This window comes from Dermatophagoides farinae, chromosome 1 (genome assembly GCF_024713945.1).
Source record: "Dermatophagoides farinae isolate YC_2012a chromosome 1, ASM2471394v1, whole genome shotgun sequence".
In the NCBI taxonomy this organism is placed as follows: domain Eukaryota; kingdom Metazoa; phylum Arthropoda; class Arachnida; order Sarcoptiformes; family Pyroglyphidae; genus Dermatophagoides; species Dermatophagoides farinae.
Window position 1 is genome coordinate 471,087 of NC_134677.1, and position 23,255 is coordinate 494,341.

The 23,255-nt window shown below is 30.7% G+C and overlaps 3 protein-coding genes across 5 annotated transcripts; 1 reads left to right on the plus strand and 2 right to left on the minus strand.

Moving 5' to 3' along the window:
• Positions 1-572: 572 nt before the first annotated feature.
• Positions 573-5,201, minus strand: LOC124492333 (solute carrier organic anion transporter family member 74D-like). The gene is made up of 6 exons (XM_075731416.1): positions 3,812-5,201; positions 2,645-3,625; positions 1,881-2,575; positions 1,658-1,817; positions 1,325-1,589; positions 573-1,269 (listed from the first exon to the last, which is right to left on the minus strand). The coding sequence occupies exons 1-6, from the start codon at positions 3,812-3,814 to the stop codon at positions 962-964; spliced, it is 2,412 nt and encodes an 803-aa protein (XP_075587531.1). The 5' UTR covers positions 3,815-5,201; the 3' UTR covers positions 573-961.
• A 1,767-nt stretch (positions 5,202-6,968) lies between these two features.
• On the minus strand, positions 6,969-15,942 carry LOC124492345 (solute carrier organic anion transporter family member 3A1). The gene is made up of 9 exons (XM_075731356.1): positions 15,446-15,942; positions 11,419-11,489; positions 10,172-11,343; positions 9,733-10,108; positions 9,057-9,652; positions 8,834-8,996; positions 8,549-8,742; positions 8,293-8,481; positions 6,969-8,206 (listed from the first exon to the last, which is right to left on the minus strand). The coding sequence occupies exons 3-9, from the start codon at positions 11,230-11,232 to the stop codon at positions 7,675-7,677; spliced, it is 3,111 nt and encodes a 1,036-aa protein (XP_075587471.1). The 5' UTR covers positions 11,233-11,343; positions 11,419-11,489; positions 15,446-15,942; the 3' UTR covers positions 6,969-7,674.
• Positions 15,943-17,496: 1,554 nt separating this feature from the next.
• Positions 17,497-21,875, plus strand: LOC124493168 (uncharacterized). 3 transcript variants are annotated; one of them, XM_075731438.1, is made up of 8 exons: positions 17,509-18,401; positions 18,470-19,443; positions 19,524-19,580; positions 19,651-20,597; positions 20,663-21,122; positions 21,188-21,374; positions 21,440-21,571; positions 21,652-21,875. In XM_075731438.1, the coding sequence occupies exons 2-8, from the start codon at positions 19,372-19,374 to the stop codon at positions 21,714-21,716; spliced, it is 1,920 nt and encodes a 639-aa protein (XP_075587553.1). In that variant the 5' UTR covers positions 17,509-18,401; positions 18,470-19,371; the 3' UTR covers positions 21,717-21,875. The 3 variants fall into 3 exon arrangements, with proteins under 3 accessions (XP_046912201.1, XP_075587553.1, XP_075587551.1); XM_075731436.1 differs by having other exon boundaries at positions 17,509-17,751; positions 17,815-19,443; XM_047056245.2 differs by having other exon boundaries at positions 17,497-19,443.
• The last annotated feature ends 1,380 nt before the right edge of the window (positions 21,876-23,255 follow it).

A 23,255-nucleotide genomic window follows, 5' to 3' on the forward strand; every position in this document is an offset into this window, starting at 1 on the left:
TGATAATTAAATGAAAATTGAAAGTATATGTATGGAATTACATTCATGTGATTCAAGCAATCGACGACTATGATGATGTTTTGGCAATAAAAATTGTTTCGTTTCGTTTTTATTGGTCATTAACCTTGGCAAGAAAAAAAAACAACAACAACAACATTCTAGCCATAATTACACCGGTAATAAAACATTTTTTTTCCCGATTCAAACTCTACACTCCACACTTACTGTTATTGATGCCCGATGTCAGTCAGTATGCCATTATCAATCATCAAATGCATTTAAATGGAAAAATTTTTTCTTTTTCTATATAAAATGCCGTCACTATGCAGCGAGATTAAAATTGTTGTTGTTGTTGTTGTTGCTGCTGCTTGGAATGACAATCAAAAATTTTTGTTGATAAATTATAAAAACATTTTTAAAAATCCATCCGGTGTAATTGGTTGTTGTTGTTGTTGTTGTTGCCTGTCTCAATAGGTCGTCGAACCAGCAATCATTATTATTTGGTGGTGAAAATCAGTGCCATTTTCATTTGTATTTGTTTTTTTTTGGCCAACCAAAATCTTATTTGTTAATTGATAAAACAAGAAAAAAATTTCTCTTTAATTGCCGAATCATCGATATTTGATTGATTGGTGGATTTTTTTTGTGTATGTTTCTATTATCATCATTTATATAAATGTAAAAAATGTCGAGAAAAAAATGTGACAAAAAAAGGACAGAAGATAACGAATGGATAATGAATGGATATTTACATTTTTTTTCATTCTTCTGTTTTGTTGTTGTTGGAAACAAAAAGTTTTCCATCCCTGAATTGAATATACAAATGATAACAAAATAAATGAATGATTTTAACAAATTATTATAGCGAAATAATAATAATTAAAAAAAATAAAACAAGAAAAAAAACTAAAAACAAGATGATTCAACACGTTTTTTTCGGATTAATTTTTTTTTGTCCTTTTTATGGTTGCTGTTGAACGATCTTGAATTCATCGGCCATCATGACTTCGTTCTCATTCTTATCATGTTGTTGTTGTTGTTGTTGTTGTGTTGTATCATCATGAAATTGAATAGCCGATGCTTTATAACAGACAATGAGATCGATACAAAATGCAAGAAACATAATTGATGCTGTTAAACCATGAAATAATTGCCGAAAACGTGTTGAATCATATAGACGACAGGCGCCAAGTTTTCCACAATTTTCTTCCCAAAACAAACATGTAGAATCGATGATTGATCCATAAAGGATTGGACATGGAACATTACCTAGAATAATAATGTTATAATGTTGCCAAACATACATTACAAAAAAAAAACTAACCAAACAATCCGGTTGCAAATGAAATAAATCCTAATGCCATAGCTTTATCACGTGGTTCAACACAACGTAATGTAAGTAACATTGATCCAACTTCAGAGGTAGAATGTATAAGTACAGTAAATGAAAAGATAATAATGTACAATGTCAATGTATTGCACTCTAATGGACAGATTCCAGGTTTTGCTTCTAAAGTTTCAACGATATCGATCATATCGATATTATTATTATTCGAATGTTCATGACATTTACAATCGGTATAAAATTTCTAAAGACAAAGAAAGAAATTCATTATGATTATCTTGTTGAAAAAAAGAAGAAGAAGAAACTTAATACCTCAGTACTATTGACATGAACTGTTGAACATCCTGCCAGACAAGGTGATATAAATGTAATACCATTATTCATACAGATTGGTTCAAAACGTCCTTGTGGACAATGGCAATCATATGAACATGAAAGATTCTTGTGGTTAATATCGAGAAAATAATCTTGACTAAATGATAATATGATGATGGTAATAAATATAAAAATGTCAATATAATCACAAAATACATACCCATTGATATTATCATGTTGTTTAATACCAGCAAATTGATTGGTTGGACAGCCCAAAAACATCAAAATAATCATTCCAATAACATAGGATAATGCAGCAAATGCAATCCATTGGGCAACTAAACGAGCACTTGGATTATAACGACGCATAAATGTACCACTGGCAAATATACCGAATCCCATAACCAGTATACCGGCTAAACCAGCAATCATATTTGCATCAGTTGCTGTCAATTGAAATTGACTTTCCAAATATTTTGGTAAAAATGTATAAAGACCAGATATAGGTAGAATATGCAAAACAGAGCTAGCCGTACGACAAAGTAATATATCATTGGTAAGCAAACGTTTCAAAGCTTGAGAAAATCCACCACCACCACCACCACCAATTGTTGAATGATCATTTTGATTGCCATTCGGTTTTATCTTTTCAATACAATGATCAACAGATGATGAATTATTATCACAGAATGTGATCAATTCAGTATTGTTAAGCTCATCCATATGATGATGATCATGATTATTGATTCGTTGCTGATGTAATGATTTAAGAAGATTTTCTTGTTCCATTTTTTGTTGTTGTTGTTGTCTATGACAATAAGAACTTGGATCAGGTTGTGGTAATCGTCTTGGGAAAACCATCATTGGAATCGATGCTAATGCCAGCGATACACCAACCAAAAATAAACCTAACCACTGAAATATGGGAAAAAAGGAAATGGATTTTTTGAACAAATGAAAAAAAAATCAAAATCATAAACTTACCCAAGCACCAATCCAATTAGGATCATTTGGCTGTAAATCCGATGTACCGAATGGAAATTGCACAGGTATACTAGTACAAACAGATCCCAAAAGAAAACCACAAACCGGTCCAAATATACGAACACCAATTGTAATACCGAAATAAAGTGGTGATTCTTTTGGCGCTACATTATCATCAATATATGGAATGCCCAATGTATTGACAGTAGTCGTACCTAATCCAATCATCAATAGACTCATGAAAAATATGGCCAGAACAAAATTATTCACACGACTTTGTTGTACGACAACGTCGGATTGTTGATTGCAGAATAATTCAGCCGTCGAATTATCAATCGTGCACATTGTATTCATCGGTAAATTGATCAATGATTGTTCTTTGGCGAATAATTGTTGTTGCTGTTGTTGTGTTGATGCTGGTTGACTACCGAAAAGATAATGTGGTGTCGAACATAATAATGCTGCGAATGCAAACACCAACATACCGGTGGCTATCCATCTTGGTCTATGACCTTTGCCACCATAATACGTAAGTAATAATGCACCACTAATCTGGCCAATTTCCGTTGAACTCATTATAATACCTGTAGTACGGCTTTGTACTTGATATAATTTTTCAATTGTTGTTAAAACACTAACAAAATATGTATAATAAATTCCTTGCAGGACGGATGTCAGGCAGAATAAAGCTAGAAAACATTTTTTATTTGCAAAATGTTGCATACATTTTGGATGCCAATTGAATATTCCACAGGAAAAATCATTATCATCAATATTATCATGATCATCATCATTATTGGCCATCATTTTCATCATTAACATTTGATGATGATTATTTGAATGTTGTTGTTGTTTTGGATCGATAGTAAGTGATATTATTTCATTTTTTGATGAATGATTATTAATGTTGTTGTTGTTGTTGTTGTTGTTGATATTGATGGCTGCAGTAGTAGACGAATCATCTTGATTTGTTGACATTTTCTTTGTGTTTATTTTTTTTATAATTAAAGTTGATCAAAATTCAAAAATAAAGAAAGTATCAAAATGATTCGAATTCGGAAACAAAACAAAAAAAAATACAAACACAAACAAGGTTAAAATAGTATATTTAAAATTTCAACAACAACAACAACAATCCGAAAAATGATTGTTTTTGTTGTTATTTACCATTTATATATACAATTTATTGTGACTTTTGGATCATCTTTTTTTTCTTTTATTTCCAAATCAGAATGCTTCAAGACGTGTTGGTGGTGGTGGCGACGAGTCAATTTTTTTTTTAGCAATTAAAAACAAAATAACCACACACCATAATAAAAAAAAACACACACAAATACAAACACAAACAACACAAGAGACACAAGTCGGTCTGGTATTGATGATGGTCGTCATCAACAATCTTCTACTTGCTGATGTCTGGGTAAGATCTCTGTCGTGTGTTGTCGTGGTTGTCGATGATCGGACGACTGGTGGACAGACTATAAGAAGATTTTTTTTCTTTTCGCTTTTCAATTTGGCGTATTCACAATTTTCGATTTTTGTTTTTTCTTTTCACAACAACCACGACTATGTTGATAATGATGACGGCTGTGGCGGCAGTCGGCAGTCTTATGAAATAAAGAAGAAAGCACCGATTTTAGGTTTTCCGATTTTTTTTCATACTACTACCAGTTGTTGTTGTTGTTGTTGTTGTTGTTGTTGGAAACACACCATTCATTGATATACAACAAATACATGCCGTTTTTATTTACACCAAATAATCATTCGAAATAAATACACAGAAAAAAAACAACTATACAGTCACAATGATGAATTGTGAGATTTAGTGAGTGAACCTAGAAAAGCCTAAACCACAACACTAGAACAAAACAGAGATATATAACCGGCCGACGATGAATAGAATTGTGATTGAAAAGAAAGAGAAAGAGAGAAACATGTGCATTCGGGAATTACACCACATGCATTTGTTATATATCAACACAGGAATATCAACACAGAATTCTGTTGATTGGTTGAGTGATTTTAATTCTGGTTAGTTATCTGATGATGATTTTTTTTGGAATTAAATCTGATTCAATCTAAAAAAAATTTTATAACACACACACACACACACACGCTTCGAAATCATTGAAATGGCACAATAATAAAAGTCCATCTCTCTTTATTTCTCTGATTTTTTTTTCAAATCAAAATTGATCGAAATAAAATTAAAAAATGAATGAAACTGCTGAAAGCGGCAGTGGTGGTGGTGGTGGTGGTTGTTCTTTTTTTTTTGTTCAATGCTTTGTACTGCTTCGTAGCGTGTGTGTGATCAGTGTTTGTGTTTTTGACAAAAAAAAACTGGATGGATAACAAACAAGAAGAAAAAAAAAGATGCAGAAAACACAAAACAGCCAACCAGCCAAACAACCACATACAGCATATGGATGATGATGAAAACGAATGAGAGAGTGGCAATCGAATGGTGATCAATAGAAGAAGAAGAAGAAAAGATTTGAAAATTTTTTCATTTCACATTTTTTTTCACGTATTTCGGGCTCTCTTTTTTTTCTATAGTGAACAAAAAAAAAAAATACAGATAAACGAATGATGTGCACGATTTGTGATTGATTACATGATTAGCTTCGCCTCTTGTTTTTTTTTTTTTTTTTTTTTTGAAAAAACTTTAAAGATGTCAAAAACAAAAAAAAAATTTCGAAAGTAAGATACCAACCACCACCACCAACAACAACAACAACAACGGCGATTGTCACACTTTGTGTGTGTGTGTGTTTAAGTTATTATTAACCCTTTTTTTCCATTCTCTTCATCATTTTCTTTCTCTCTCTCATTTTCATGTCCTATTTTTTTTTGTTTTTTGTTTAAATGAAAGAAAAAGCGACAAATCTGGTTATATTGGTTTTTTTTTGCTTTTTGGTCTTACTTTTTCTCGATAATTAGGTCTTTTCTTTTCATTTCAATTTTTTTTTTTAAATAAGAAAAAGGCTTCTTTTTTAGCCTTTTTGGTTGATCATCATCATGATTTGGTCGAAATTTGATTTAGCAATAAAAAAAATGAAATGAAATGAAGTGAAATCTAGGTTATCTCCATGTTGGTCATTTCGTTTCTGGATAATACCGGATTTCGCATACACACATATTTTTAGACCAAAAAAACAAAAAAACAAAACTCTCTGGTCTATATCGGTATTGACCGGTGTAAACCGATGATAATCAACAACAACGACAACAACAATCGTACCTTGGTGTTTTTTTTTATTTCTTTATTTCTTTTCACACAAGTTCAAGGACAGGCCAATGACATTTGTTGACAATCGTCATCATCATCATTCATAATAAACAAAAAAAAAACAAACATCCACTTTGTGAACGATTGCAGAAAAAGATTTTTTTTTTTGCAATTTTCATGTGAAAATTCACGAAAGAAAAAAAAAGAGTTATGACGATGATGATGACCGTGTGTGTAGGTTGAATTTTTTTTTTTTTGAATAAACCACCACCGCCTTTACCTTTAGATTAAATGGACCATGGGAAATTTTTGTTTGGGAATGGTCAAGAACCCTACATGGTCCTGCTGTCAACCAAAAAAAAAACCTGTTGATTGTCTGTTTTTGTCTGTGTGTGTGTGTGTGTGTGGAAAATAAAAAACATTTTGATTTTCCCTTTGGCCTTTGACTGATGGTCGTCTAGGTTTTTTTTCTTCATCTGTTTGTGTTTGTTTGTAGTAGACAACAATTTTCGGTCATTCACATACACACACACACACGTTATAAACGAGTACGGCACTGACCTTTAGAATTTTTTTTTTGTTTTCGTTGTTGAACTTTTTTTTTCAAAAGATATTCGATATGTGGCTTTCACTTTTCACTGTATATTATGAAGATTTTTGGATTTTTTTTTCTTGTTCAACTACTTGACCTCATAGGGTCAGATACGAACAAATGTCATGGTCAAATTAAATCAAATCTCTAGTTTGGATGCTGATCATCATCATCTTTGTCATCAGTGGCCAGGTCAACAATGACATGACATACCTTCATCGTATCGTCATCATCAATGTAGGGTCAATGACAATGAAATCTGATGATGATGATGATGATGACCTTGTCATATTATAGACAGGAAATGCAAATGTTCTATTCATTCATTCAACAGACAAACAAACAAACAAACACAAAGAAAATTTTCTTTTCATTCGATATATATCGATTCAAAAAATGGGCTAAAAACGGTAACCATATGTTCATCATCATCATCATCATCAAAAAATTGCTTCTATGGCTTGGGCAGGCACGACAGTGGACACGAATCAATCGATAGTGGATTTAAAAGAAAAATTTTTTTTATTATTATTGTTATTAGTGGGGTATAGAAAAAAATACATTCATCAATAATAATAATAGTGGCTATAATAGTGTTAATTAATATAAATGTCCAATGGAAAAGTTGATGAGGTGATTTGTCCATTTTTTTCAGAAATTTTTTTTGTTTCTGTTTTGTTTTACATATAAATAATATAATAGAAAAATAAAACAACACATTATGGCTGGCAATAACAACAAACAAAAAAAAATTGATTGCCTATTTAATGATCAATTTTCCTAATCATGGCGGCCAAAGAGTTATTGTGTGTATGTATCACAGTATATTTTTGTTGTTGTTGTTGTTGTTGTTGAAAATGATGAAGAAAAAAATTATTTAATTAAAAAATAAATAAATAGTTGATTGATTGATTGATTATCGATGATGAAATTCAATAAATCAATTCATTGATCGATTGATGGTGGTGATAACCTCAATTTTTTTTTCTTTCTACTGCTCATTTGAATGATGATGAGATTCATACATTGTTTGATTTGTTGTTATGTATTGTATGTGGAGTTTATGGTAAAATAAAAAATTTCAACGAAACGAAAAGAGAAAAAAAATTTCCATTGATATCTGAGTTCATCAAATCGATTGGATGATAATTATGGCCATGTTTCAATGATAACACCAAAAAATGATATGGTGTGTAACCTGAGATTCTCTTATACTAAACTTTCTGAACGATGATGATGATGATAATGTTTCGATGTAGATGATGATGGTAACATTTCAATCTGTATTGAATTTATATTAGATGATGGTATCATCATCGTTGTTTGATTGTCATTATTATCACCATTATTATTATCATGATTATCATTTATTGCTATCAAATTACCAACACCAATCGGAACGGGAATCAATGATGAATTTGATGATAAATTTTCATCATCATCATCTATGGCTGAATTATAATCTGAATCTTGCATCTGTTGCTGTTGATGTTGTTGTTGTCCACCTAGTGGCTGTTGTTCTTCATCAGCTTCAGCAATAGTTTCCGGTGCAACAGACCAACCAAATACGGATAAACGATCCAATGAAATAATTGATGATATTACTTCATCAGTAGTAAATGTACCGTTTTTCATTTGTAATTTTTTCAATTCTTTTTTCTCACGATAACAAATTAGTAATAAATCAAAAAAGAATAAAATTGCTGCCGTTATTTTGAATGCACTACAAACACCAACATATCTATTTTGTGAAAATAAAAAAAAATAAATAGAAAGAAACAAATGAAACAAAACAAAACAAAAAAAAAATAATCCAAATCCACTCACCTCAGACGAAATTGTTCAATATTATAAAGTAAACAGAAACCACCTTGTTCACCGCAATGATTTTTCCAAACTAAACACGTCGAATCAATAACATTACCGAAAACAATTGGCGATGGTATGTAACCAAACAAACGAAACAAAACAAATTGCATTCCCAATGCTAATGAACGTTCTTCTTCATCAACGGATCTATATTATTTGGCCAAAAACAAATTAAAAATGAATGAATTTAAATTCATTCTGATAATGCATATACCTCAATGTAATCATAACAACAGGCATTTGTGTGATTGAAACGACCAATGTGATAATAAATAATAGAACCATAAATGGAACCATTGCCGTACAAATCTGATGACATGGTCCAGGCGTAACGATAGGCACCATAGTGATTTCATGATTATTATTATTATTGGATAGTAGACAAGCACAATTGCTATAATTTCGAATCTAAAGAAATGGCCATTGGATTGTGCCGTCAAAAAAAAACGATAAGATAAGATAAGATAAAAAAAACTGGGATTATGTAATCAAAACTTACATCACGAGAATTATCGACCGAAGTACAGCCAGCAAAACATGGTGAATAATAACTAATTTTATTACGAACATCACATACTGGTTCCAGATCATTCGATGAACATCGACAGCCTAGATTACATTCAGCTGTCAGATTGACGGAAAATGTATCTTGAAATCTTGTTCTATAGAAGAAGAAGAAAGAAATTAAATTTGAAAAAAATATGAAAGTCAAAAAAACATACGTGTTGGCATATGGTAATGTAGTGCCGGCCATTTTAACATTTTCACAACCAAGAAAATATAAAGCCGTATAGAGACCCATACAGATAATGTTGAAAAATAAAACAACTTGAATGGCACCTTTTGGTGTCAATTGAAAACGTTTCAGAATGTAGCCACCAAGAAAAATACCAAAACAAGCACCAGGTATAGCGATACCACCGGCAAATAAATTTGCTTGTGATTTTCCCAAAGAAAATTGTGTTTCCAAATATTTGGGAAGAAAAATTAGAAAACCACTAACGATTGCCAATTCCATACAAGAACCAAGACAGGTGACCATATAGACTGGATTGCATGCCAGTCGCCACATACAAGCCGGTATTTCACCCAATTTACGGCCATATTTTGTATTTTTTGAATTCATAGTTCCATTTGGATCATCACCACAGTTAGTTTTAACGTTATTACTGTTACTATTATTGTTACTGCTGCAGTTATTACCCGTATATGAATGGCAGCCACCACCACCACCACCACCGCTTGGTAAAGCGACAATTAATTCTTTTGATTTTTTTGCTTTCAGACTTTTTGGAAATATAAAAAATGGTATCGAGATCTAAATAGTGTGGGGTCCATACGAAAAAAACAATTAGATTTAGTGGAAAGAAAAAAACTGAAAAATTATTTAAAACATACGATTAAAAGCAGTATACCGAGTAAAATGAAACCAGCCCACCATGCACCGATCCATTTAGTATGACCAGGAAAAATATCTTCTGGCACAACACCGGTGCCCAATGCATTTTCATGAACATTGATAAAGAATCCACCGAGTAGAAATCCACAAACTAGACCAAAAGCAACCATACTATACATACAACCCATATACATTGATGAACTTTCTTTTGGCACATGATCATCAATATAAGTGGTGCCCAATGTGAAAATTGGTGTACCACCACAACCAATCAGAACCATAGCCAACATGAAAACCAACATTTGTGGTGCATGATAATTTGATTCTTGCAGACAATTTGGATCATCATCCAAAAGACCAAGATTAATAAATTGACTATACAAGAAAAAAAAATCTAGTTAGCAAAAATAACACGAAATGATCAAACATCTGATTTACCTGGCTTTCTCAAGAAATGGTGACGTTAATGCCGGTTTCGGTATACGACATGTATTGTCCAAATATTGTTGATCCGATTGATTTTTACCATTATGCATTGATGATAATGGTGATTTCAATGACATAAAATGTGGTAATGAAAATATTAACGAACCAATGGCAGTGACAACGATACCGGTACCGATCCAGCGTGGTATATGTCGATGTGTACCAAAATAACTGACAAAAATTATTGTGGCAAGATTTCCAATCTCAAATGTCGAAACAATAGCACCGGACATTTGTGATGATATATCAAAACGTTTTTCAATCGTAGTAATAACACTATTAAAATAACCAGATGAAAGTGCCTGTTGCAGTGTTACCAAAATGCAACAAAGAAATACGAAAAATTGTATGGTTGCATATTGCCTAAGCGAATTGAATTTCAATGACCAACAACCGCATTCAATTTTTTCTACATCCAAATTATCGGTGTCCGTATCACCAACGCCCACTGTTGAACGCATTTTTAATGATGAATATTTTATCGATACATTTGGATCACCGGCTATTGATGATGTATGATGATGTAATGGAAAATAATATGGTGGATATGTTGCATCATAATGTATTGTTTTTTCTGATGATGTTTTCTTTAGATTTGGTAACGCTAATGCAATAATTGGACCAGATTTATCCAACGCAATTTGTTGCTGTAATGATTCACCTGATTGATGTGCATAAAGACCAGTAGCAGCATAATAGGAATAATCACGTACTGATGTAGCATTTCCGGCACTTTTTGCACGACGATGACCATGTATATAACGTGGACGATGATGATGTGAATGATGTGTTTGTAACTGTTGTTGTTGCTGCTGCTGCTGTATTGATGATGATGGTGGTGCTGTTGGTGGTGGTGGTTGTTGTGGATAAATTCCACCAGATTCACCTGAACAATGCATTTTATGATGATGATGATGGTAATGATGATGATGATGATGATAATGTTTACCACCACCACCACCATTCGATGAGGATGATGATGATGATTGAATTTCTTTATTTGGATTCGACATTTTTTTTTTATTTCTAAGATAATGGCCAAGTATCGAATTATAATAAACAAAACAACAACAACAACAATATAAAGTGTCCACTGAGTTTTTGCCAATAGAGACTAGAATTCACTATAATAATGTAAATAATAAATGGAAAAAAAATTTTGATGAAATAAAAAACCAAAAAATTGGTTCACCACTTACGTTTTGATTTTCGTATATTTCCAATTGTTTGATATTATGTTTCGATAATCTATTTTGTGTGTTGACAATATCTAGAAATCAGAAATATGAATCATAATTAATAAAATAAAATCAGATCAGATCAGATCAGATCAATTGATATATCGATACACAAACACGCACACACACAGACACAACTGACATGCACCGAGTATATACATAGATGGAGAGAAATAAATTGAGATGCAAAATATATGCATTTTGCTTCTCTTTTCATTTTCTAACACACATCTATAGATAAATATAGAGATAGAGAGAGAGAGAGAGTGGACAGTACAAATGGACTGAAACATATGAAATGAAAATACCGGATTCATAACGGAACAGAAAAAATCCCCCTCCTTCCTCATTAAAAAAAACTACAACTTTCACCGGTTGAAACACTGACTGACTGATTTGATTGACTGACACACACACACACACAAGAAAAAGAGAGAAAATCTTTACATCAGAACAAAAAAAAGAAGCAGCAGAAGCCGAAAACAAAATCGAACATGACACACACAGTAACAAAAAAAAAATTGAACAATAACAACAACAAGAACAAAAACAAAAATGCCACGTGAACAGAGATTTACAAAAAAAAAAATTAAAAAAACGAAAAAAAATGAATCTTTCGCACTCACACACACTCTTAGATCCAACACTCTGGAACCATCCAACAAACAAACAAATTCAACAAATTGTCTTCATTATCGTCTTCTTCTTCTTGACTTTATTGGCTATGCGCAACCGAAGAGTAAGATTCATTTCACTTGGAAACCAGAAAATAATTTCTTGGTATTTACCCGATATAACACACGCACATACATATAAGTTTGTCCTTCATTTCTGTTGTTTACAACAACCGAAATCTTGAAAATAATAATTTATATATCGATTTATTAGTGCGTGTGTGTGTATGGAAAAAAAATATGTCAAGTCATCATTCAATTATTGATCGATTATGATTATGGAATTCAAAAAGAAAAACAACAATAAAACACATAAGACATATAAGAGTGATGGAATCAAACAAAATTTGGAACAAAATAACGGTGACGAAGCAGATTTTCATCAATCACGAAAATTCTTTTTCATTTTTTTTTTGTTCATCCATAATCCATATTTATATACAACTTACCGGATATTTCATGTACACAAAGACAAAATTTATTTTGTTTTGAAATTTAAATCAACACACCGGTTATCAAGCTGGATTAAAAATAACAAAATGTTGTAAAATTCATCAATCAGGTATCATTTAAATGAAAGGGCATCAGATTTAATGTAAATGAACCATAAACACATACACACACACACACAGACATTTAATTAATGATGATGATGATTTGATATTTGATTCAAATCGATAGAAAATGTTTGATTATCATCATCAAATATCATCATTTTACCTGTGTGATTTATAGACTACAACAACAACAGCATCCATCCTCTATCTTCTACACATTTACACCATTTTAAAATCGAATCATCAAATATTTATACAGCAAGCATCCAAACACAAAAATCTTTAGATTGGCAAACAAAATAGATGGATATTTACCCGATAATGTGCAAAAAAAGCGACATTTAAGCAGCATCCAAAGGTAATCAATGTTGCTGTTGTTTTTTTTCGCCAAATTTTTAATTTCCGTTTTTTCCTCTATACGAGTAGGGAAAAAAACCGATCACGCGTATACAGAGAAACAACAATCTGTTTGATTGATTATATTTTGATCGATGGCGATCAAATTGTATGCGTGGCACAAAATTTTTTTTTTTCGATATTGATGTTGGTGGCATTTGATCATCATTTTATTATTCACAACGATGATGATGATGATATTTATTTACCCCATATATTTATCAACCAGTTATAACCGGGAAATAACCAATCAATCAATCAACCAACCAACCAACCAACCAAAATTATTGATTGTGAAGAAATTTTATCATTTTTTTTTCACTTTCACTCACTCTCAGTCTCTTTCAGTGTTCAGGAAAAATATACGTTAACGGTAAAAATTTGTGAAAAAAAAGAGATTCAAAAAAAAAATTTTCAACGATGATGATGATGAAAACAAACAAGTAAACATCATATATAAGTCACACACATTACACACACAATAAAAACAAATCAATAAATCAATTAAAATCAATCGATCGATTGATAATCGAAACAGATGAGACAGACATGCGCATATGATAATGTTGAGTTTCTTTTTTTTTCGTCATCATCATCATTGTTGTTGTTGTTGTTGTTTTGAAAATTTATCAATTATCTAATAGTAATTAGGGAAATACGACGACGATGACGATGACAACGAATGAATGACGTTCAACAACAAAGACTGTGGTGGTGGTGGTGGAAAACCGGAAATTTTTTCCTTCTTTTTCAATGAAATTAATCATTAAAAATTTGCATAAATTGAATTTTCATTTCATTTTCATCAGGTTATAATAATAATTGAGTTTTAAAAACATGGAAAAAACTGTCTGTTTGTTTGTTTGTTCGTGTGTGTGTGTGTGTGAATGTGTCAAAAAATTGAAATGAAAATCGATGGTAAATAAATCGATGATTTATTCACTTCCGGGAAGTGAAACTGGCCAATTATCATTGAAAAAATTTTTTCTGATACAATTTTCTACTACTTGACATAATTAATGATGATGTAATGGATTCAAAATTGAAGAAAAAAAAAACATAACAAAACCTCATTCACCTGAAACAGGATTGAAATATCAATTTTGAAAACAAAAAACAAAAAAAACAACAGAAAAAACAGAGTGTAGAGTGGTCACGTTTTTTTTTTTGTTTTGTTACAACTTTATTATCTTGATTCATTTGTATTTTTTACTATCATGTTTTTGCGATCAAACAAATGGTAAATCTTGACGAAGGAAAAGCAAAAATCAGATCGTACAACAATAGATAAACCGCTAAGTATTACGTTGACAAGAATGACAACAACAACAACAACAACAAAAAGCCATAAAGATTGATTGAGGATGATGAAAATCAAGTCCTGAAATGAAATTTGAGCATCATATGTGAAAAATGATACACACTTTAAAAAAAAAAATTTGTTCCTGGTTCGATGAATTTTCTGTTGTTGTTGCTGCTGCTGCTGCTGTAATTTTTTTTGCTCCATTTGGAACCATAATAATAAATCGATGACCATTGATTGATTGATCCATAAACAACAACAAGTGGTCAACATAATGAATGAAGAAGAAGAAAAAAATAAAAAGTTCGTGAACCTTGATTTCTGTGTTTATGTTGAATTGAATGAATACACACACACACACAATCTGGTTATTTTAAGAATAAACAACAACAACAACAATCATTCAAGCAAAGCCAAACACAATCATCATCAGCTAGTTTATAATAACAAAAAAAAATGAAAAAAAATGTCAATGAGCTTTTCATGCATTTTTATACAACAAATCGAATCGTTTGCCAAAGATAGGCAAAAAAAAAGAAGAAGAAATTCTCATCACAAAATCATTCACATGGTTATGCAATCAGAATTGGTTCAAATGAGAAAAAAGAACCATCACCATTGTGTATGTGTGTGTGTGTGCGTATGTCGACATCAATTGTGAAGTATTTTTTATGATCAAAAAAAAAAAAAAAAACAATTCAAAGAGCATTGAACATCGACTTTTGCAATCAAATTTCGTTTTTTTTTTCATAATCATCGCACATAAAGAGAATTTATATAAAATAAAGAATGAAAAATTCTAACATTAAGATGAATGAACTGTGTGCGTGTGTGTGTGTGTGTGATGAAGAACGTTTTTGTGATAGTTTTCTGGTGGTCGTCGTCTGTAATCCGTCCAGAGCGAGAGATTAATGACATCTACCACACACACACACACACACACAAAGACTACTGCAATTGATGCAATTTTTTTTTTGGTAAGCAGAAAAAAAACATTCGAAATTTGAGACATCATCATCGACAACAACAACAACAACAAATCGATTGGATTTACATACCTGACATTTGACATTCAAATCAAACATTTGAATAAATAAGATGATTTTTGATCGACAACAAACAAAAAAAATTGAAGCTCGATTTTTATTTGTTCATTTATTTTTTTCACAGAATTTATTCATCTTGAATCACACAAAATTGAAACCAACAAAAGTAACAATAACAACAACAAGAAAGACACTCACACACACACACAAACACAAATTTAACAATAACAAAATGAGCTCAACAACAACAACAAAGTTTCCATCATCATCATCATCATTTGATCGAATTTACAGAAAAAAAAATTCAAATTACATAAATAAATAAAGTACAACTTTTGAGAATAAAAATGGAAAAAAATGGCAAACAAACGAACAAAAGACACGAATGGAACACACACATACACACACACACAAAACAATTAGAACAAAATCCATTTGAGAATTATGAAAATTTGTCGTCGTCGTCGTTGTCGTCATTCGTGGTGATTATGATGATGATGATTATGATTATGATGATGAAAAAGAGAATGATGGAAAAGCTTTTGAAAAAAAAACCAAAACAAAAACAACGACAACGACAACGACAACAATCGACGTTCGTATATTGTGGCCCCGTTGTTGGTGATTGTACTGATGATGGTGGCAGTGGTATATATGCACTGAAGAAATTTTTTTTTTTTTTTTGCGGCCAAGAAAACGGAACGAACGAATTGAATCGAATCGAAGAAATGGAAAAAAACAAAAAAAAAAGAAAGAAAAGACGAAAATGAAATGAGGAGGAAGAGGAGGAGAAGGAGGTGCTTATATATTATTTAAAGAGACAAAATGCATGTTGTTAGTGAGTGGTGAAAAAAAAACCAGTTTTTTTTTTCGTTCACGAACATCGTCTGTTCTACCTCTTCTTCTCTCTCTCTCTCTCTTGTTTTGTTTTCGAATTTCGAAAACGCGTTCGAATGTGTTTCGTTCGGTGATTTTGTGGAAATTTTGAATCAACAAAACAAAAGTAAAAAAAAAAGAATGAAAAAGAATTTCATTTCATCATCATTGTTTATTTTGTTTTGTTTTTTATTTTTTATTTTTTTCATCGCTAGCTGGTGGTTATTATCGATTAATTATTCAACAATCAGTCTTTGAACAATAATCAGTTCCGGTTTTTTTTTCGTCTGCTGCTGTATTTTCTGTTTTTATCACACAGGTTATAAACAAGGTATTTATAAATATATAATAATCACGATGATAATAATTATCTAAATGTACTACATAATCAGGTCAATTTTTTTTTGTTTCAATCCTTTGATCATTATATGTAATATAACAAACAAACGAGATAATAATAATTTCCTTTTCTTTTTTTGTTTTTTGAATTCTTTTTTTTTGTTTGCATAGGAAAAATTAAAATTCATTCCATTGTCCATTCGAAGCAATAAATTAGTAGTTATGTCATCATTTTGCTATTTTTTTATATTCGATAAGAATGGAAAATGTTTATTGCAATTGAAACAAGCGAATAAATCAAAATTTTTTACACATTCATCTGGCGATTGTATGGTGGCAATTTCCAACGATTCATGCGATGAAGAATATCATCAAATTCTTTATGGTCTAGTTCATTCATTGAAAGCATTCATTAAACGTTTCAATATTCCACCGTACCATAATTCACAGGATGATGATTATTTCTATTTTCGAAATTCTTCATATCAACTAATCTACTATGAATCATTAACACAAATTAAATTCATCATTATCATTCCATTGATGAGATTGACGAATGAAAAAAATCCAATCATTAATTATCGAAAATTGATACAAGAATTTTATCAAAAAATTCATATAAAACGTTTCCTTCGTTTGAATAATCAACCAAAATGTGATTATGAATCTAGTGAATTTCGAAAAGAATTATCAATGTTTATGAAGGAAAAATTGAAAATTTTCAAATAAATAAATAAAAAAAAAACAAAAAAATCGTTAAACACGTCATCTATCGTATTCAATTTAAACTAGTACTCGCATTGGCTAAAAAAAAATATTGCACGCGAATCCATCATTCATGCATGCAAAGAGAACGAGCGAGAGAGAGAGGAATGAAAAAAAATCCTCGACACATCAACACGACGACGACGATGATGATGAAAATGCTCAACACGACAACAAATGATCAAACAGCAAAATAAAAAGAAAACAACGAGCAATTTTTTTGTTGTTGTTGTTTGTTCCAGAAACATTTCTGGTTTTCAATTGCCAAAAGTTTTTGGGGCATGAGTGTTTATGATTTCCACATAGAAAATAGAAAAAACAAATTATCATCACCAAGTGTAAGTGTTAGCATCATTTTGTAATCATCATCATTTATATCGATCGATATACATCCTTTACAGATCTAAAAAACAACAAAAACAAATTCACATCATCCTTCTTCTGCCGGCATTGCTACCACCATCCATCCATCCATCCATACATCCATCACGTCAATCAATCATCATTTTAAAATATTTTGTTGCCATCAGAAAATCAAAAGCTTGTAATATCACCATAGATCTACACACACACACACACACACACAAACAACAGTTTTAATTTTGTTATATATGGCTCTCTTTCTCTCTCTATTTTTTGCTTGAAATTTTACAAATCTCCAAAACAACAACAAAACAACAGCAGCTTTATTTTCATATAATAAGTTTTTTTTTATTTCTTCCAAATCCTCAATTTATATTTATATATATCGTATATATTGTGAAACGTGTCGCAAAAAAAAACAACAACAACAAAAAGCTGACCAAATCATCATAACCTTTTTTTCTCTTTTTAACACTCATCTGAATACCATTGTCGTCGTGGTTGTTGTTGTTGTTGTTGTTGTTGTATACATACAAAAATTTAAACTTTCTCTTTATAACAACAACAACATCTTTTTTTTTGGCTTCTCTCTCACATCATTCAAGCACACACACACACACACAATGTATGTATATGAAATGTGACATTCTGAACATTAAGATTTTTTTTTTATTTATTTATATAAAAAAATAGATAGATTGTGACATGAAATAAACAGAAAGAAAGAAAAATACTCTTATCATACGTATACACATACATACATCGTGTATCATCATCATCTGGTGATCTTTCGATATTCGAAACTTGTGATTTGTGATCAAAAAAAAAAAAAAAGAGAAAACCGCTTAAAAGAATTTTTTTTTACATAGAAAAAAAAAGAGAAATTCACCTTTGACAACAATAACAACAGCGAAGAGACTACGACGGCGACGACGACGACGACGAAAATTCAAAGGTCCTCGTGTATAGTGGTGTAATGATTGTCGTCGGCTGTCTGTTTTTTTTTCTTAAATTAACGGTGTGTTTGTGATATATTCGTTGTGGCAAAAATCCACATACACACACACACACACACATGTGGACTACATCCACTTCCGATCGATTTTTTGATTTTGTCATCGTCATTTTTTTGTTTGATTTTTTTTTTTGCTTCAAGTTTTTACCAATCAATTATTTCAATGTTTATAAAAATTGACGAAACAACAACAACAATCGATACTTATTATCCACCCACCTACACACATACAGAACGCCTATATCATTGTGATATTCCAAGACAAAATTGCCGCAAATTTTATTCTCGTCATTCTGTTATCGTCAAAAATTCTTGCGATATTTTTCATTTTCTTCATTACTAATTGACTCGACTCAAATCCACTCGAATCGATTCATACAGAGAACAAAACAAAACAACACAAAAAAATCTATCGAAAGGTTTCATTTCTTAGCACTGTTTTGTTATTCTTTCTATCTATCATTATCAACATACTTGCTGTGATATAGTTGTCTATATCAAATATCCAAACACACACACATACACACAAATAGTCATTTCAACTTTATTATAATTTAAAAAATTTAAAAAAAAAACAACAATGAGTGATAAACATATTGAAACTGTGAATCATTTAAAGAAAAAATTGGATAAAGGTGTTAGTTTTGAAAAGGTAAGATGATGATGATGATGATGAATAATTTAACAGAAAAAAAATGTTTACTGACCATTTTTTCCATTCGATTTATATAGACAATGCATATATTATATAAATTACAAAAAATACCAATTTCTGTCCAATTATTGGAGGTATTTACATTCATTATTCATTGTTGAACAAATATTAATAATTTTTTTTTTTGCATTTACAAAATTTTAGGAAACTGGTATCGGTTATAAATTACGTGAATTGAGTAAACGTGAAAAAAATAATGATGTTGGCAAAACGGCTAAATTATTGATTATGGCATGGAAACAATTTCTGAAAGATCAACAAGAACGGCAAGAAAAAGAAGATGATGACGATGACGATGATGTTGTCGATGAACATGATGATGAGGAAGAACAAGAATATGATGATGATCATTCTAAACATCAACATAAACATCGAAATGAACGTCATCATTATCAACAACAACAACAACAGCAGCAACAGCATAATAATATGGATTCCTGTGATGATGAACAACAACAACAACAATTCAATGGCAACAATGATGATGATGATGATGATGATGAAATTGGTCAAAATGTTTCAGATAATAAATCAGAAGAAAGTGGTGTTAGTCCACCACAACAACAACATCAATATAGCATCAGTAATAATAAAAAGAAACATAAGAAAAAGAAAAAATCACGAACCAAAGAGAATATGATGGATCCGAGTGATGATGAAAGAAAAGAAAAGAAAAAAGATAAAAAACGTAAACATCGTGATATTAATGAAGATGGTGATGATGATGATAATATGAATGGTTTCGATGACGGTGGTAACAATAGATTAAAATATCATCGATTGGAAATGTCATCGTCATCAACATCATCATCTAGATATATGGATAAAAATAAAAAATGTGATAATGATTCCAGTTTTAAATATTCAAATGGTGATATAATTGGTATTCATGATGAATCAAATTGGATTAACAATAATGAACAACAATCTGTGCAACAACAAGTAACAGCCACAAATAAACGAAATTCAACGAAAATGAAAAACATTTCTTCTACTTCCACTACTACTACTATTTCGAATGGTGGCGATATGTTTAGTTCAATGTTAAATATGGGTGATCAACATGTGTTACAATCTACCAACAAGCATGGGTAATGTTTACAAGTTTCTTCATTTTTTTAGATCATTATAATTAATTTTTGGAACACTAAAATAGGAAAACTTCAATAACTAATTATGGTCGCAATAATCGAATGAATCAATCTTTTTTGAATGATGATGATCAACAGCAATCGTCATCATCATCGTCATTAACTTCGAATTTTGATAGAGAAATGATGCAATCATTGAATTTATCGGCAAATCGATATGATCCAAGCTTATTTCAATATTATCAATCACAATCAAGATCGAATAATAGTAATGATGATTTAGATAAAAATCAAATGATAAATATGGCTGGTATGAAATTTAAAGGCCGTACACAGGTATATGCTGGTTCATCGAAAGTTGTAACCGTTCCCGAAGTATATCGATTACAAGATATTTGCATTAAAGTATTGATGAATCATGTGAATAAAATCTATGAAGTTGGCGATTTACCATATTTTATATTGAAACCAGTGTTTGCTAAATGCACTGTACAACAGCTACGGCGAATCGAACATTATAATCCGGTAAGTATTGTGAATTTTGTTTATTTTTGTTTTAAAATTTTTATTTTATTTACAACCACGAACAGCAATTATTGGAAGATACAGATGAATTGTGGCGTGAATTTTGTGAAAAAGAATTCAAAAACAAACGAATGGATCACAATAGATTTGAATCATGGCGTGATTTTTATGGCTATCTTGTTGATGAACGTGAACAGAAATTGAAAAATATAACCAAAAATATCAATTCAAAACAACGTCAAGCAATACCTGGTTTGTGTGAAATATATTTTTTTTGTTGTTGCACAATTTATTCTGATTTGTTCACTTCAAAACAGAACGTAAAACACAACAATTGGAAGCGGTTAAAACACCAAGAGAAATTCGTCGACGACAAGAACGAAATTTTGGCACAGTATATCCAATGAAACGAACAGGTAGTTCGGTATCATCATCGTCATTGCCGAATAGTGAGTTTTGTTTGTCCAATGATTCAAGGATTATTAATATATATGGTCTTTTTTTCGTTTGTTTGTTTGTTTTAATATAGAAGGAAAACCTGCGCCATTGATGAAGAAGTTACTACAATTGCGGCAGAGTAAAATACGCCGATAATAATAATAATAATATAAATCATCAATCAATCATTTATTCAACAATTTTGGTTGCACAGAATAATTAATATTGAAAGTGTATTATTACGTTATTATTTATTATTCTGTTTTTTTTTTGACTGAAAATTAAATTTTAAAATTAAAAATTAATTAAATTCAATCAATGTCTATTTTTTTTTTTTTTAAATAAAATATCAGAAAAAAAGATGCAATTGTCGTTCATAGTGGATTTATTTGCCAACAGATGGCAGCACTTTTACGAATTAAAATCCAATACCGGTAATTTTGAATTTTCATTTATATATTATATTATAATTATTTAAAGTGCTTTTGATCATTCATTAACAAAAAGCACTAGTTTGCATATAAAGATCATTATAAAATCAATGGATGATCATTATTTCGAAATCAATCAAATCAAGTCAATTGAAATGCAAAAAAAAAAAGAAAAAAGTTTCTTTGAAACCAATAAAAAAAATCAATTTAAACAACAAAGCAATATATTTGAAAAAAATCTACATCACAAATCCACTGGGTTGTTTTGATTTTGATAAATTTGACCATTTGACAATTTTCAATTTTGATATGTGTGCGTGTGTCGTCGTTGACAAACTTTTTTTTTTTATTTCTTCGAAATAAGAAAAAATCTTTTTTTTTTGCATTCTGATTGAAAGGCATTGCTTTAGGCCTTGTTTTTCATTCAATTTTTGTTGTTGTTGTTGTTGTTGTTGTACATCTCAAAGTACTGAGAATCAGAATCAACAAAAGAATACAAACACACATACACATACACACAGAGAGAAAAAAGAATAGGCCAGAGGACATTTATACATTCTCAAGCTAGTCATGTGTTTTCATATATACAGTCTGATTAACGATCACCATATACTGCTACAAAACATATCGAGAAAATATAAATGCGAAAATGAGTTGTTTTTTGTTGTTGTTGTTGTCTATATCAACTCAGAATTTGGAATTTTTTTTTTCGGGCGACAATTTTCTAACCACTTATAATCGTGAATGAATGAATGATGAATTTAATAATGTGTAATGACGATGATGATAATAATAAGAGCAATGAGTGAAAAGTATGAAATAAAAACGGAAAGGAAATATACTTTTTCGCCATATCCATCCATTCATTCATTGTCGTCATTATTATATATTGTGTGTGTGTGGTTTCTTTTTTTAGGTCGTTTTTTTTCTCGTTGTTGTTGTGGTGGTGGTGGTGGTGGTGGACAATGTTCCACTACTGTGCCACAGCGTTATTTAAGATTCAGAAAAAAAAGAATCTTTTTGCCCATTTTTATTATTATTATTATTATTGTTATATTCAACGTGAATATTCCATATGAATGAATTCTGGTGATTCTATTACTGTTTGGAAATGGAGCAAAAAAAAAAAAAAAATAGAAAAGAAAAGAAAAACAGCTGCCAGGCATCTTTCAATCGTTTTTTTTTCATATATTCTTTTTTTGTCGTTTTTTTTTCATTCTTTATTATTATTATTATTGTATATGTGTGTGTGTGTGTGTGATTG